At 41.2% G+C, this 13,640-nt stretch overlaps 1 protein-coding gene across 1 annotated transcript in view; it reads left to right on the top strand.

The window, feature by feature from the left end:
• Pak5 (p21 (RAC1) activated kinase 5) overlaps nucleotides 1-13,640 on the top strand; it is a 100,078-nt gene that overhangs the window by 58,469 nt on the left and 27,969 nt on the right. The window contains exon 3 of the mRNA XM_036184963.1: nucleotides 11,629-12,120. Coding sequence (XP_036040856.1) covers nucleotides 11,629-12,120 — 492 coding nt within the window. The remainder of the gene's footprint in view (nucleotides 1-11,628; nucleotides 12,121-13,640) is intronic.

Genomic DNA, 13,640 nt, shown 5'->3' with positions numbered 1-13,640 from the left:
TTTACGCTAAGAGGAAGAAGGGGAAGGAGGCAGAGCCAAAAATGGGTATTTGCTTCATTCCTGCAGACTTTCAAATATATATCAAAACAGACCTCCTGCCCTTAAGTCCAGCTTTTCTAAAGGCCAAAAACAGTGCATCAGCAACTGTGGCTCAGGAAAATTATGAACGTAGTCACACATGAGACTGTCTGCCATGAGGTTTTCAGCATTGCTAGTCAAGGGTTCCAAAGGAGCAAGCTGCTGATGCTCCTGTATCCCCCCAAACCCATGAGAATTGATGAGCAGGTTTTGTGGGAGGGCAGGAGGCGGGAAGCATGTTGGTAATTAAAACACTTACTTGATTAAAAATATAACATCTCTCTAAAAACAGTTAGGTGCCTCTGTCTTTAGAGCTGCACTCTGCAAAATCAACCAATTGCATTTGGATTTCCAGCTGAGGCAAGAAATAGTTATCACGACTCAGATAATTTGGCTTTGTCTCACAACAGTTTCTAGAGGAGGGTGGGTGGTGTTCACATAGTAAAAAAAAGCACAAATACATGTAGCAAAAATGAGGAGGGTTATGTATGTGTATATATGTGTGACACCAGTCGGATGTCTTGTCCTCTAACATTTTTTAATTTTAATTCTAACTCACATTGGAAAGAATGTGGGAAAGAAAAGCCAAACAAAGTATAGCATCACTCTCATCACAGAACTACAGAAACCAGCAAGGAGAGAAAAAGAATGCTCCCCTCTCTCCCCAGAAGACACATCTACCATACAGCAACCTGGCGGACAACACCATCATCTTGGGTTTAACGTTGCTCATTCAGTGCTCCCCAGGGCCCAGGCAGACAGATGTTGGCTCATGTGTCTTGGTGCCACCAGAACACCCTGGGATAAAGCCACTGAGAAGTTCCTGATGCAGTGACAACTCAGTGTTGCACCAAGCATTTGCTGTGTGTCAGAAGATACTCACGCTGCTTCGTTAAGCCTCACAACAATGTTTCTTGTCCCCACTGTAAGTTAAGGAGTAAGGTTTGGGAGCCACATTAACATCATGCTCATTCAGTTCATGTACCAACTGGGGTCAGGCTCTTTAGTTTTAATCCCTGGGATGCATCCACTGTAACACACAGACAGCTTCTGAGAGTAGCAAGCCTGTTGTCAGCCTTTGTGAACTCTTTCTAGCACTGACGTAATGATGTTGCGTCAGAAGTTATTTCAGTATCTGGGTGGCCTGATCCTCTTTCATTCAGAGGTGGGAGTTTCTTAACCTTGACACTACTGGTGTTTTGTACCTGGTTATTTTGTTGTTGTGAGGGGTTGTTCTGGCATTACTGAATATATAACAGCATTCCTAGACTCTTCCTTATTAGATGGTGAGAGTTCCCATTCTTCACTCATAATAATAAAATGTCTGCAATAATAAAATGTATCACCCTTCACTGTAGGTAAGACTATATAAAATGAGCTCCAGAGGTGACTACAACAGCTGCCCTTGATCAAGTACTTTCAAGCAATTAGGGACTGAGTATGGGGAGATAAACTGCTCAGATTTTATTCATAACACTGCCACTTACTAACTGGGTGACTGCTTAACTGTGACTCCTATTTAACTATAAAATGGTGATAGACAGTTCCTGCCTCATCATATCAGCTGAGGGTTAAACAAGTTCATTTCAGAAGAGCCTACTTATACATGTAGCAGACATGTCAGTATCTATATTGACATACAGAAAGTGGCTATAATATGAGGGTCACTGTGTTCTAAGCACAGTGAGAAGTCTTCTGCAGGCATTGTCCAATGCAGTCCTTATTAGTCCAGAAGAATTCAGGCTCCTTTGTTTGGCAGTTGAGGAAGCTGAGATTTCAGAAAGCTATCTTTATGGGCTTCTCCAACAATACAAATGCAGTGGCTGAGCCAGGGTTCAAACATCCCTCCATCCCTCTGACTCTATAGTATATGCTTCCAGAACATTCTTACTTTCCTAGAGGAATTCTGATGGGCAAAGAAGTGGATATGAGGCTTTCCAGTCAAGACATACACTGCTGGATGACCTCACTTTGCTGGCAAGATTCGTGTACATAAGGAAAGCTCTTTGTGCCTTCAGTTCATAGTAAGCTCCAGATGTGCCTTCCCTTCACCTATAAATATGAATTATGGGTAAATACTAAAACCACAAGCTGCAAAGAAAGAATTAAGTGAGTAGATCTGTAAGACTTTTTATGAATTTATTCTACCTTGGGTGATTGCCTTTTTGGAATTTCTTAAAAATATCCATATTTTATCACCAAATTCAGAAGCATTCAAGGCCTAGTATTTTCTAAATTTGAGTACTTACATGCTATATGAGCTTGTCTGTGCCTCTATTTCCTCATCTGTGCAGTGTTTTAGTACTCTGAGTTTGTGATAAGAATTAAATAAGATTAATAAACATCAAAGAGTTAGCACATGGCAAATGGCATTAATCCTTATTCCTGGGACTATTTCTAATTAGAAAACATCTTACCATCACTGGTAAAGTCAGTCATAAATATTCTCTCTGTGTGTGATCCTTTGTATATCTTTAAACCAGAGGAACAAGTTATATCATCCTACATAGTTCCTCTTATGGCCTTCCCCATACCTATGACTGTCATCATTTAGAGATATGGGTCACAGAAGGTCATATAAAGTCTTAGCGAACATCATGAGAACTCTGATCCTACCACACAATGTTTACTTAACTCTCTAGTGCAGTGAGTCTTTCCCTGTCCTGCCAGCCAGCTTCCAAATAATGACCAGAGACTTCTTAATTATGAAAGCTTGGCTGATAGCTTAGGCTTGTTTTTAACTAGCTCTTATATTAACCCATTTCTATTAATTTACATGCTGCCACATGGCTCATGGCTTGTTATTTCACCTCCTACATGCCTTGCTTTCTCCTTGGTGCCCTGAAAATACTGCCTAGCTTTTGGCCATTAGGCTTTTTATTAAACCAATCTGAGTAATGTGTCTTTACACAATGTAATCAAATATCTCACAAAACTCTAGAATGAAAGTTAAATTCTCAGATGCTTCACAGAAACCAGAGGCCAAGTGCCTATACATCTTGACTAGTTTACACACCATCTCCTGTATAAAGGGCAACAAGAGAGGCCAATGTTGTTCTTAGTGTCCCAAATAGATGGCATATTAAGACTGTCACAGTTTCTCTAGAACAATAGGTAGACAGAGAAGTGTGCAAGCTTATCTGGAACTTCCTCTGGAGCCCCTGGAATGACCGTTTTCACTGCTTGGCTGATGTTTGGCTTTCTCAGGGAAGAAAATCACTATGACCTATGTGGCCAGCCTTCGGGAATCACTTGTTCAGTGACTCACTGTTATTTGTGGCACCGTCATGCTCAGACTCAGTCAGGAACATCAATTTTTCCTGTGGACCACCTTCTGGGAACCCATTAGGAGTCTGATGCTTGATGCAATGGCAATCCTACTGGACCCCCAGGGACTGCAGCAAGAAACTGAGGGTGGGGAGGTGGAAGACATTGCAAACAAAGGAGGATTACTAAATCACTTCACATAACAATGGGTGCCATTGCCTTCACCTTTGTCTACTTTCTATACGAGTCCCTGTAGGGTGCTCACTAAGGTACATAAAGCATGTAAAAGGATGATGTCATGTCATGTTTAATGCCTGCCCTTGCAAGTATGACTGTAAATATTGCTTACATATGAACATACACATCTTCCCAGGACTGCTCTTGTAGTTTAAAGTAAAGTCGTATTTTGGTCATTATGAGTAGTTTTCTTCATTACTAAATTAAAAGGTAAAATGAATTTAACCTGGTATTGTCCGTCCCTAATTTTCTCAGTACCCTGACACATGTAAACAATATTCTGAAGCAAAGAGCCAATCTCCATGGGCTCAGAGTCCCTGAACATTGTCTCAGGCACTGAGGGATGGTAAGGCTGTTGAATGGAGGAAACTTCCATAAGTTAGGAGAAGCAATTACTGTGACTAATTTCATATGCCAATTTGGAGGTAGAAAAAAAGCCAGAAATATCATTGTGCTAGAGTGTGCACATCATAGACGTAGACATTTAGAACAACTCTCAGCCTGTTTGCAGAGGTCAGTAACAACTTATCTGAACATCCACAATGTGCATCTACCATTTCTTTAGCAAGTCAGGAAAGACCTGTCTCTTCGGGATCCTTGCTATGAGATGTATTACAAGTGAGATTCCAACTCAGTGGTTTGGGGAGATTGCCTGGCAACTTGTTCAAAGTACTGAACAGTTTGTCACTGCACATACTTTGCAGTGCCGCTAGCGTGTCTAAGCATCCAGTGTTTAACCTACTTCCCAATCCCCACCTCAGCAACTTAAGAGAATGCTTCAGCGCTTGTAGTGTCACAAGGGCTGCTAATCACCACTACTCATTGGCAGCACTTGCCTCTTTGTCAAGTTGAACATCTGCTTGCAGTGTAACACAAATCTTAAAAGGTCTTATAATAAAAAATCCAGAGCCAGATATTGAGGTGAAAGCTGAAAGATCAGAGAAGCAGAACAGCCAGCCACTAACTTACCTCTACAAAATCCTCAACCTCAAGAGAGCAAGTTCCTGTTTCCTCATGCCTTATATACCTTTCTGTGTCCTGCCATATGACTTCCTGGGATTAAACCACTGCCTGGTTCTTGTTTCTTTCATATAGCCCAGTGTGGCCTTGAACTCACCACAGAGATCCAAATGGATCTCTGCCTCCAGAGTGATAGGATTAAAGGTGTGGGCCATCACTGCCTGGCCTTTATGTCTAATTTAGTGCCTGGCTCTGTTCTCTGATCCCCAGGCAAGGTTTATTGGGGTAAACAATACATCACCACATTGCAGCATGTGCTATATGCCTCCATCATTCAGCCAGTGTAAATGTGAAATGTCCACTATGAAGCTGACACCTCCAGTTTATAAATGAAAGTAAGTACCAGGAAGAAAACTCTTATCAATAAAAACCAAGGTTTTTCCTTTGGCAGAAGCAAGAGTAACTACTTTATTAGGGTTCGACAGGAGGTTCCTTAATGCCCTGCAGTGAGACAAACTCAGAAGACAGCAACTGACTGTAGACCCAAGGATGGAGGTGCAGGAGCCCATCCGCCTCAGGGAGGAATGCACAGCAAGCCTGTGAACAAGCTGGGAATCAACTCACCCATCAGTGGTGCTTCCCACCTATAAAAGGGAAGAAACTGGAATTGCAGAGCACAGCTGGAAGGCCACTAGAATGAATGAGTTGCCTTTTCCTAATTACCAGTCCCTAAAATGTCTCTGTAGGGAAATGGCACTAGATTCTTCCTGACTCTCTTACAGATGCTCATTTTCCCTTTCCAAAGCCAAGGCTGGTACTGTTAACATTTGTCTTTCAGTCAAGTCAGGAAAATTTAAGATGTACTTTCCATGCTCAGACAATAGAGGACTGTGATTCTCTTTTATCCCACTCTGATTTATGTAGAGCAAGCAACACCCCGTTTGCCTTTTCCCTTTTTTGTGATGAGCAATCTCTTTGTTTCATTGTGTTCCAAAAAGGTGTACTGGAGCATCACAACTAAGCCCTGGAAGCAGCTGTCTCCCTTCCCTATAATCTCCATCCTTCATGGAACATTCCCCAGTCACCATTCTGTAGGACAGATGCACAACACAGCCATCTCACACACAACCATCCCGCACCATCCCGCCACATCCCCCCTGATGTCAATGCACAAGGTCCTGGTGACAAAGGGAAGCTGCAGCATGATTTTTTTTCCCTTCTGTTCTTTCTCCCACCCTCTATTTTTTTCCAGCCTTGGCATAAAATGGTCAAATGATGTTCTACTGCAGAATTCAATTTCACAGTTCAGTTAGGTCCTTGATTACACTGCCAAATTCAGATTAATGTGCATTTAACTAACATGGATCAAGGGAATTCTGGCTGACAGCCAGCTGTAATCGGGGCAACTGATAGCGGTGAGGAGCTGTATGCCCTGGCCACCGCAGTGCACCACTGCTGAAATTGATTGATTAAATGAATTCGTTGCTATAATTACTTATAATCTTGATACATCACAAGCCTGTACCTAACCCTATCCTTGGAGACAGTGTACTTATTGAAGAAGGGCATTCTGGTCGAACTGTGGACTGGGAATTATTTATCCCCACATAATAAGCCTTTCTCCCCCTTTTTACATTTTGAATAGAGATGTGAAAGGGCACATTTTTGTAAGAATTAATTTATATGATGTACTAAAAGGTTTCAGGAAACTAAAAGCTAAGTGTATATTTTTCACCACCCAGAAAGGAAGGAAAGCTTGACTCCTTATTCATCTGTCTGTATTTTTAAAGATTCCTGCAGAGAGAATTTCCTCTCCAAATAGAGCCAATGTGCTGCTATCATTAGTGGTCTCCTCACCATGCAGCTAAGCAGTTTGGCAGCCCTGGGTGATAATTTGCAAAACAATCAACCTAGCCTTCTTTTATTACATTGTGCCATATGGGAATTCCCTTTAGAGTATGTGGAAGGGAAGTCATTCCTATGGAGTTACTTGTTCACAAAGCACAGGCCTACTTTCCCTGGTGGAATGGGAAACAGTCTTTGTGGTGTTTCTATTGTTTACTTTCCTGTGTTACAGCTTTCTTCTCTTCAGCCCTCACACTGAGGTCTTTGGGGGCAAACTGCCTACACACATGCTTTGGAAATGGTTTAAGGCATGGGTTCTGAGAGATGCATTGATTCACTTAGTAATTCCACCTGTTTTGATGTTATAACTCAACTACACCCTGGTTTTACTAAATGATTGGTCTCTATATCCCTTCACAAACACTAGAGACATATTTATATGAAATTCCATGGCTATTCCATTTTCTTCTAGAATATGTCTGTAAACTACATGAAGAAAAGATTTCATGGTTCAAGTTTGACTCCTCTGCATGAGCACATGCATATAAAAATATACATAGGCAGATTCATTTCTGCTTCACCACTCTCAAATATAGATAAGTTGGGGGAATGAGTACAGATGTCAAGAGCATGTCAGATGGGGAGGTGGTCACATCATAGGAAAGCAACTAGGCTTCTCTTTGTAAAAGAGCATGTAGATGAAAGCTGGCATCAATGTCATTGATATAAAGTTGATTTTGACCAAAGCAAACCTGAAAATAATGAGTTGTGTACATATATGATCAATTCACTTTTCTGAGACAACCACTTTTTGTATATTTAGGAGACTTATCTAAGACAAGACTGTTAAGAACAAAAATATAACTATAGTTTTTCTTTCAGCCCATTCCCAAAGACCTTATCATTCATTATTTTCTGGTCCAGTTTTTTAAATTTTGCTCCAGGCCACTCAGAAACATAGGGTCCCAGATGAACATTATGGCATGCCTTAATGGCATTATGGCATTGTCAATTCACACGTTGCCCTCCTCTGTCCATTCCCATCCCCCATCATTGAAGCCTGTCTCAGTGAACTTATGTAGGACCCAAATGACAAATAACTCAGAGGAGGCTGACACTCCCATTCCACTGTCTTAGCTTTAAGGCTGTTGTCTGACTTACTTCAACATACTCAGTCCTCTTATAAAAATAGAGCACTTATGGGTCTTATTGTTTAAAGTGAGGTTGAAATGCCATGATGTGCTTGGAGTACTTAGAATAGTCCTCGATACCTGTCATTTGCTGTTTATTTTTTCCTGCAAGAACAGATTTTCAATAGAGTAGTCCATAGGAAGGGACCCCAACTTTGGCCCCAAGGAAATGCCAGGGCATTTTAATCACAAGGAAGAGCCCCAGCTTTTATTGTACAGACCAGGTAGGTGGCAAGTAATGGTGGGAATGTCATGGCAGGCCAGAAATCAGATCTGGGTGCCAATGTGCTATGGGTCCAGGACATTCAGAAACCTGATTCTGTTAATACAGGATAGACTTCAGCAGAAGTGACCGGTCCTATGATCCTCTTGGGAGTGTGGGGTCATGTGGTGGTATTGTGTTCCCCAAAATATTGTGCACACTAATAAACTTATCTGGGGTCAGAGAACAGGACAATACTGAACATAGAGGTTAGGCAGTGGTAGTACACGCCTTTAATCCCAGCACTTGGGAGGCAGAGCCAGGTGGATCTCTGTGAGTTCAAGGTCACATTGGAAATAGCCAGGCATGGAGACTCTCACCTTTAATCCCAGGGAGTGACAGCAGAAAGTAGAAAGATATATAAGACATGAAGACCAGAAACTAGAAGCATTTGACTGGTTAAGCTTTTAGGCTTTGAGCAGCACAGTTTAGCTGAGATTCATTTGGATGAGGACTCAGAAGTTTGCAGTCTAAGGAAACAAGACCAGCTGAGGAACTGGTGAGGTGAGGAAGCTGTGGCTTGTTCTGTCTCTCTGATCTTCCAGCATTCACCCCAATAACTGGCCTTAGGTTTGATTTTATTAATAAGAACTTTTAACATTCCTGCTACAAGGTCATTGGCATGAGTTGCTTGCAGGATATTTTATCTTTTCAAGCCTTAACTTTATTGAAAACAAAACAATTAAAAGGAATGAGGCCTTTCCCAAAGACATCAGCTAGTACTATCCTCCATCACTGCAGGTGGTTAAGTTCAAAGTGAAGGCTGCAGTTCAGTGACCCTACATTCCCAGGGGATCACACCTACACTTTTCCTTTGGAAAGCCTGATTGTCTGCTATCAGCCCCATGAATGGATGAATAAAGGCCCCGAGGAGAGATCATGTGTTCACTTGCCTAAAGCAGACAGTTAATTTTTCTGAGTCACTTAGTTTTGTTCTAAAACTGTCTCTTGTGGCTGTGGTTGTTCCTCTTTTTTTTAAGAGTCTGCACCTCTTTCCAGCAGCCATGAAAGACAATTGCATATTCTTATCTAAAATACCTAATTTCAAAGACATTTAGCTCTCAGAAAACAATTCTGTCTTGTCTGTAAGAGGAAATTTTCCCTTTCATGCAGGCATGGGTCTTCTTTTTTTTATTCCACAAGCTACTTGCTCAGAGTGGATCCTAATAACGCTACTGACAGATGATAAAGGAGAAAATGACCCAAATGCAATGTGAAGTAGTGTTTATAATTCCTGCCGGCCATGGCTTTGCTGTCTGTAATATACCTTTAGAGATCAGTTATACAGGCTCATGGAAGAGCCATGCAACTTTGTCTTAAGTATAAGAGAAAAAAAATCTCCCCATGAGGACTCTGCATTTGAGGTTCCAAGGTCTGCTTTCAAAAATAAAAATTTAAGACCTTACTTGGACCTTCCTGCTGACCTTCCTGATGAGCCTGACCTTGGTTAATGGGAGTTTAATGTAAAGCAAGATACTAATTGTTTTTACAGTAATATTCTTCTTCTCTGCTCCCATTACACACACACACACACACACACACACACACACACACACACACACACACGAGAGAGAGAGACAGAGAGACAGAGAGACAGAGACAGAGACAAGTATAGTCATAGGGTCTTAGAAATCTTCCCATTTTCTAATATATAGCTGGAGTTTCTTCCACTCCTGCCTGGCCCATGGTCAGGACAAATCTCTCTCACCTGCCAGTCCTGCAGCCTCTTAGACCCAACCATATAAACACACAGAGACTTATATTGCTTATAAACTGTATGGCCGTTGCAGGTTTCTTGTTAGCTGTTCTTATATCTTAAATTAACCCATTTCTATTAATCTATAAGTTGCCACGCTATGAGGCTTGTGGCTTACTGGTATCTTAATATCCTCTCATGGTGGCAGCTGGCAGCGTCTCTCTGACTCAGCCTTCCTGTTCCCAGAATTCTCTTCTCTGTTTGTCCTGCCTATACTTCCTGCCTGGCTACTGGCCAATCAGCATTTTATTTATACAGACTGATATCCACAGCACTATTAGAGTAAGTTAACTATAACATATCATTCAATGTATTACATTTAAAAGTTCTGTCTTATTTTTTTCATGAACTATGAACCAATAGCGGAGGAGCCCCATGGAACTGAATCAGGCCCTCTGGATAAATGAGACAGTCCATTAGCTTGAACTATATAGGAGGCCCCCAGTCAGTAGGACCAGGACCTGTCCTTAGTGCATGAGTTCTTGGAACCTAGGGCCTATGCTGGGACACTTTGCTCAGCCTGGGTGAAGGGAGGAGGGGACTGGACCTGCCTCAACTGAATCTACCAGGCTGAGCTGAATCCCCAGGGGAGTCCTTGCCTTGGAGGAGGTGGGAATGGGGGGTAGATTGGAGGTGGGGCAGGAGGGAGGACAGGGGAATCTGTGGCTATTATGTAAAATTAAATTAATTATAAAATTTTAAAAAAGAACTTAATGTACAGGAACATATGTGACACTGATATATTGCACATCTTCTGTAAATATTATCTAGTTTTGTTGTTCTTGAGGTCATTATTTTCTTTTATATTGCCATTATTGTACTAAGTACTTTATAGAACGTAATGGTACATAAAATTTATTGGCCCATCACCATTTAAATCCTTTTATATCTACACAATCGTCTAAAGTTTCCTGCAATCTAAGGAATGAGATGCTAATACTTTTACCATTATTTCATTTTACAAATGAGAAAACTGAGGCTCAGAAATGCTGAGTGTTTTGACTGAAGTTATCAGAGTCAGGACATATTAATTATGTTCCTCTATATGCAAGTAGTGGATCCATCTGAGTGGAGTGCTGTGTCCCTGAAGCTGGAACAGCTAACTTTTGCATGTGTCTTCATCTGACCAGTCAGTATCCCCCTTTATAGGCCAAGCACTGAGGCAGGGACAGTTCCCATCCTCCCCTCATCATCAGCATGGTGACAGACAGAAACTAAGGAAAGCCTTACTTCTTGATGAATGGTCTTCTCTGCAGGGTTCTTAAGTGCTCACATGACAGAGCGGTTGACAAAGGACAGAACAAGTGATTTCAGTGAGATAAACTGTCCCACAAGCCTGGGGACAGTAGAGTGGACACAGCAATGATCCCTTTGCTGGTTTCCTCACCCTTCTGTCCTCTGCTTGCCCTCTTCCTTCTTCACTACCAACTTCCCTCAACCCTGCTCTTCAAAGCCAAAGTGGAGTGGTCTTTCCTGGAATCTTGTTGAAGGCTGGCCAAGGCCAAATATTCTTTTCTCATAAATACCTGCATTTTTTTTTAACTCTCAATTATAGTTGAACTTACTTGGTGAAAATGTCATGATTTTACTTTATACTCCACATGGAAGCAAAGGCTGTTTAGTACCAGGAGCCATGTTTTACCTTTTAGAAATAAAGGTACTATGTTGTGTGTATGAATATCATACACATTCAAGGAATTAAGTTTGGAAGCATGGGGAAAGTCTCCTTCCTATCTCTGAAATTTCTCCCCAAATGCTGGCTGAGAGCCAATGTCCTTCATCATGGGGTCTTTCCTTCATACTTAGGGCATAAACAAAATGTATATCTTGGATAAGGAACATATGAATCAAATCATCCCTTGGTTGGAGGTAAGACTAGAGAGCATGGGTATGGGAAGGCTCTTTCCTGGGTGTAGCTGGTAATTGTAGCTATGCAGCTAGATCCTGTCAGTACTGTCTCTTCTCTTTCTTCTGCCAACCATAGACTTCAGATTCATATCTAGTAAATGCTGCCCATCTATCTGTCTTTCCAGGTGGATTATGATCGAGCACAGATGGTCTTCAGTCCTCCACTGTCAGGGTCTGACACCTACCCCAGAGGCCCCACCAAACTACCTCAAAGTCAAAGCAAATCAGGCTATTCTTCAAGCAGCCACCAGTACCCTTCTGGGTACCATAAAGCCACCTTGTACCACCATCCTTCCCTGCAAACCAGTTCTCAGTACATCTCCACCGCTTCTTACTTGAGTTCTCTTAGCATCTCCTCCAGCACCTACCCTCCACCTAGCTGGGGCTCGTCCTCAGACCAGCAGCCCTCTAGGGTATCCCATGAACAGTTCCGAGCTGCCCTGCAACTTGTGGTCAGCCCAGGAGACCCCAGGGAATATTTGGATAACTTTATCAAAATCGGAGAAGGGTCGACAGGCATTGTGTGCATTGCTACTGAGAAGCACACAGGAAAGCAAGTGGCGGTGAAGAAAATGGACCTCCGGAAGCAACAAAGACGGGAACTCCTTTTTAATGAGGTAAATGCTGTTTGGATCGCCTTTTTCTCATGCTGATGTAACATTTGCTTCCTATCTCAAAGGCAGTGTAAATAGGGGCTGGGAAGAAAATTCAGTTAGTAAAGTGCTTGCTATGGAAGCACAAAGACCCAAGGTGTTTTCCCAGAACTCAAGTAAAACAACAACAAAAACAAACACAAAAACTTGCATGGTGGTGTGTGCAAATAATTCCAGTGCTGCGGGATCTTCAGTTTTGTACTTGCTCCAATTTGGTGCTTTCTGGCCAGACAGCCTAGACTATTGGTGAGCCCTGGCTAATGAGAGACCCTGTCTCAAAAACACACAATAACACTCCTAGAAATGACACTCAAAGTTGTCCTTTATCATCCATATACCTGCTCATACCCATGTGTACACCACTACACAGAGAGAGAGAGAGAGAGAGAGAGAGAGAGAGAGAGAGACAGACAGACAGACAGACAGACACAGAAACAGACAGAGAGAAACAGAGACTCACACAGAGATATAGTATGTTTTCAGACATAGAATAGCCTTGAAAATAAAAAGGAAAAACCAACATTCTCCTGTAATCTTTCCTCTAGTCTTGTTCTATGCATGCATGGCTGTTCTTTTTTTATAAAGTACTCCATATGTATCAGCCACTGTGGTAAGCACCAACCTCACCGAGCAACAATCCTCTGACTATAGAAAGGGGTTATTATTTGAGAGACAAAGCAACCCAGATTGGTTGAATAACTAGATAACTAGCTGAGGATTATATGGCTAGTTGACTGTGAAGCCAGATTTTGAGGGCTATCTAACAGATTCCAGAATTCATACTGTGTTGTCTGTCTCTGTGGGTATACTCATAACTCAGTATTTCTGGAGAATCTGTCAACACTAAACTCCATATCTACTCATGTTCTTTGTATAAAAGATTCAGTGCTTACATTTAATCTACATATGTTCTCCTATGCATGATATATCATTTCTAGATTGCTTATAATATTTAACACAATGCAAATGCTATGCAAATATTTGTTAGATGACAGCATTTATAGAATCATAAGGAGAAAAAGTCACATACTCATTTTTAAAACTACCTTTGAGGAATGTTGGTTTGATTGAAGGAATATGTAACTCATGAATACACAAGGCCTCTGAACATATATGTACATATATAACCATAACCCCACAACCAAGCAATGGTGGCTTACATTAATATTTTAGTATTTTTCTTATATATTTCTATTTGGGATAATACTGTACATGTAGCCAGATAGCTTCCTATTTTAACTTGCTTAATTTAGGATTTAATTTCATAAAGTTTTAGAAAATACATTGTTATATTTGAATATACCAAGCATATCATTTTAATGGCCTCAAATTCTTCCATCATATATATAAAAAAATACTCATTAAACCAATCTCTGATTTATACTGTTTTCAGTGACTGCTGTTTAGCTCCATGTTTTGTAATCTTATTAGATTCATAAAGTAGAATGAACAAGTCAAATGACACATAAATATATGTAATTTTT

The sequence above is a fragment of the Onychomys torridus genome, chromosome 4, assembly GCF_903995425.1.
Source record: "Onychomys torridus chromosome 4, mOncTor1.1, whole genome shotgun sequence".
NCBI classification, from domain to species: Eukaryota; Metazoa; Chordata; class Mammalia; order Rodentia; family Cricetidae; genus Onychomys; species Onychomys torridus.
Note: the sequence above shows the minus strand (reverse complement) of the source record. Positions and strands in the feature narration are given on the sequence as shown.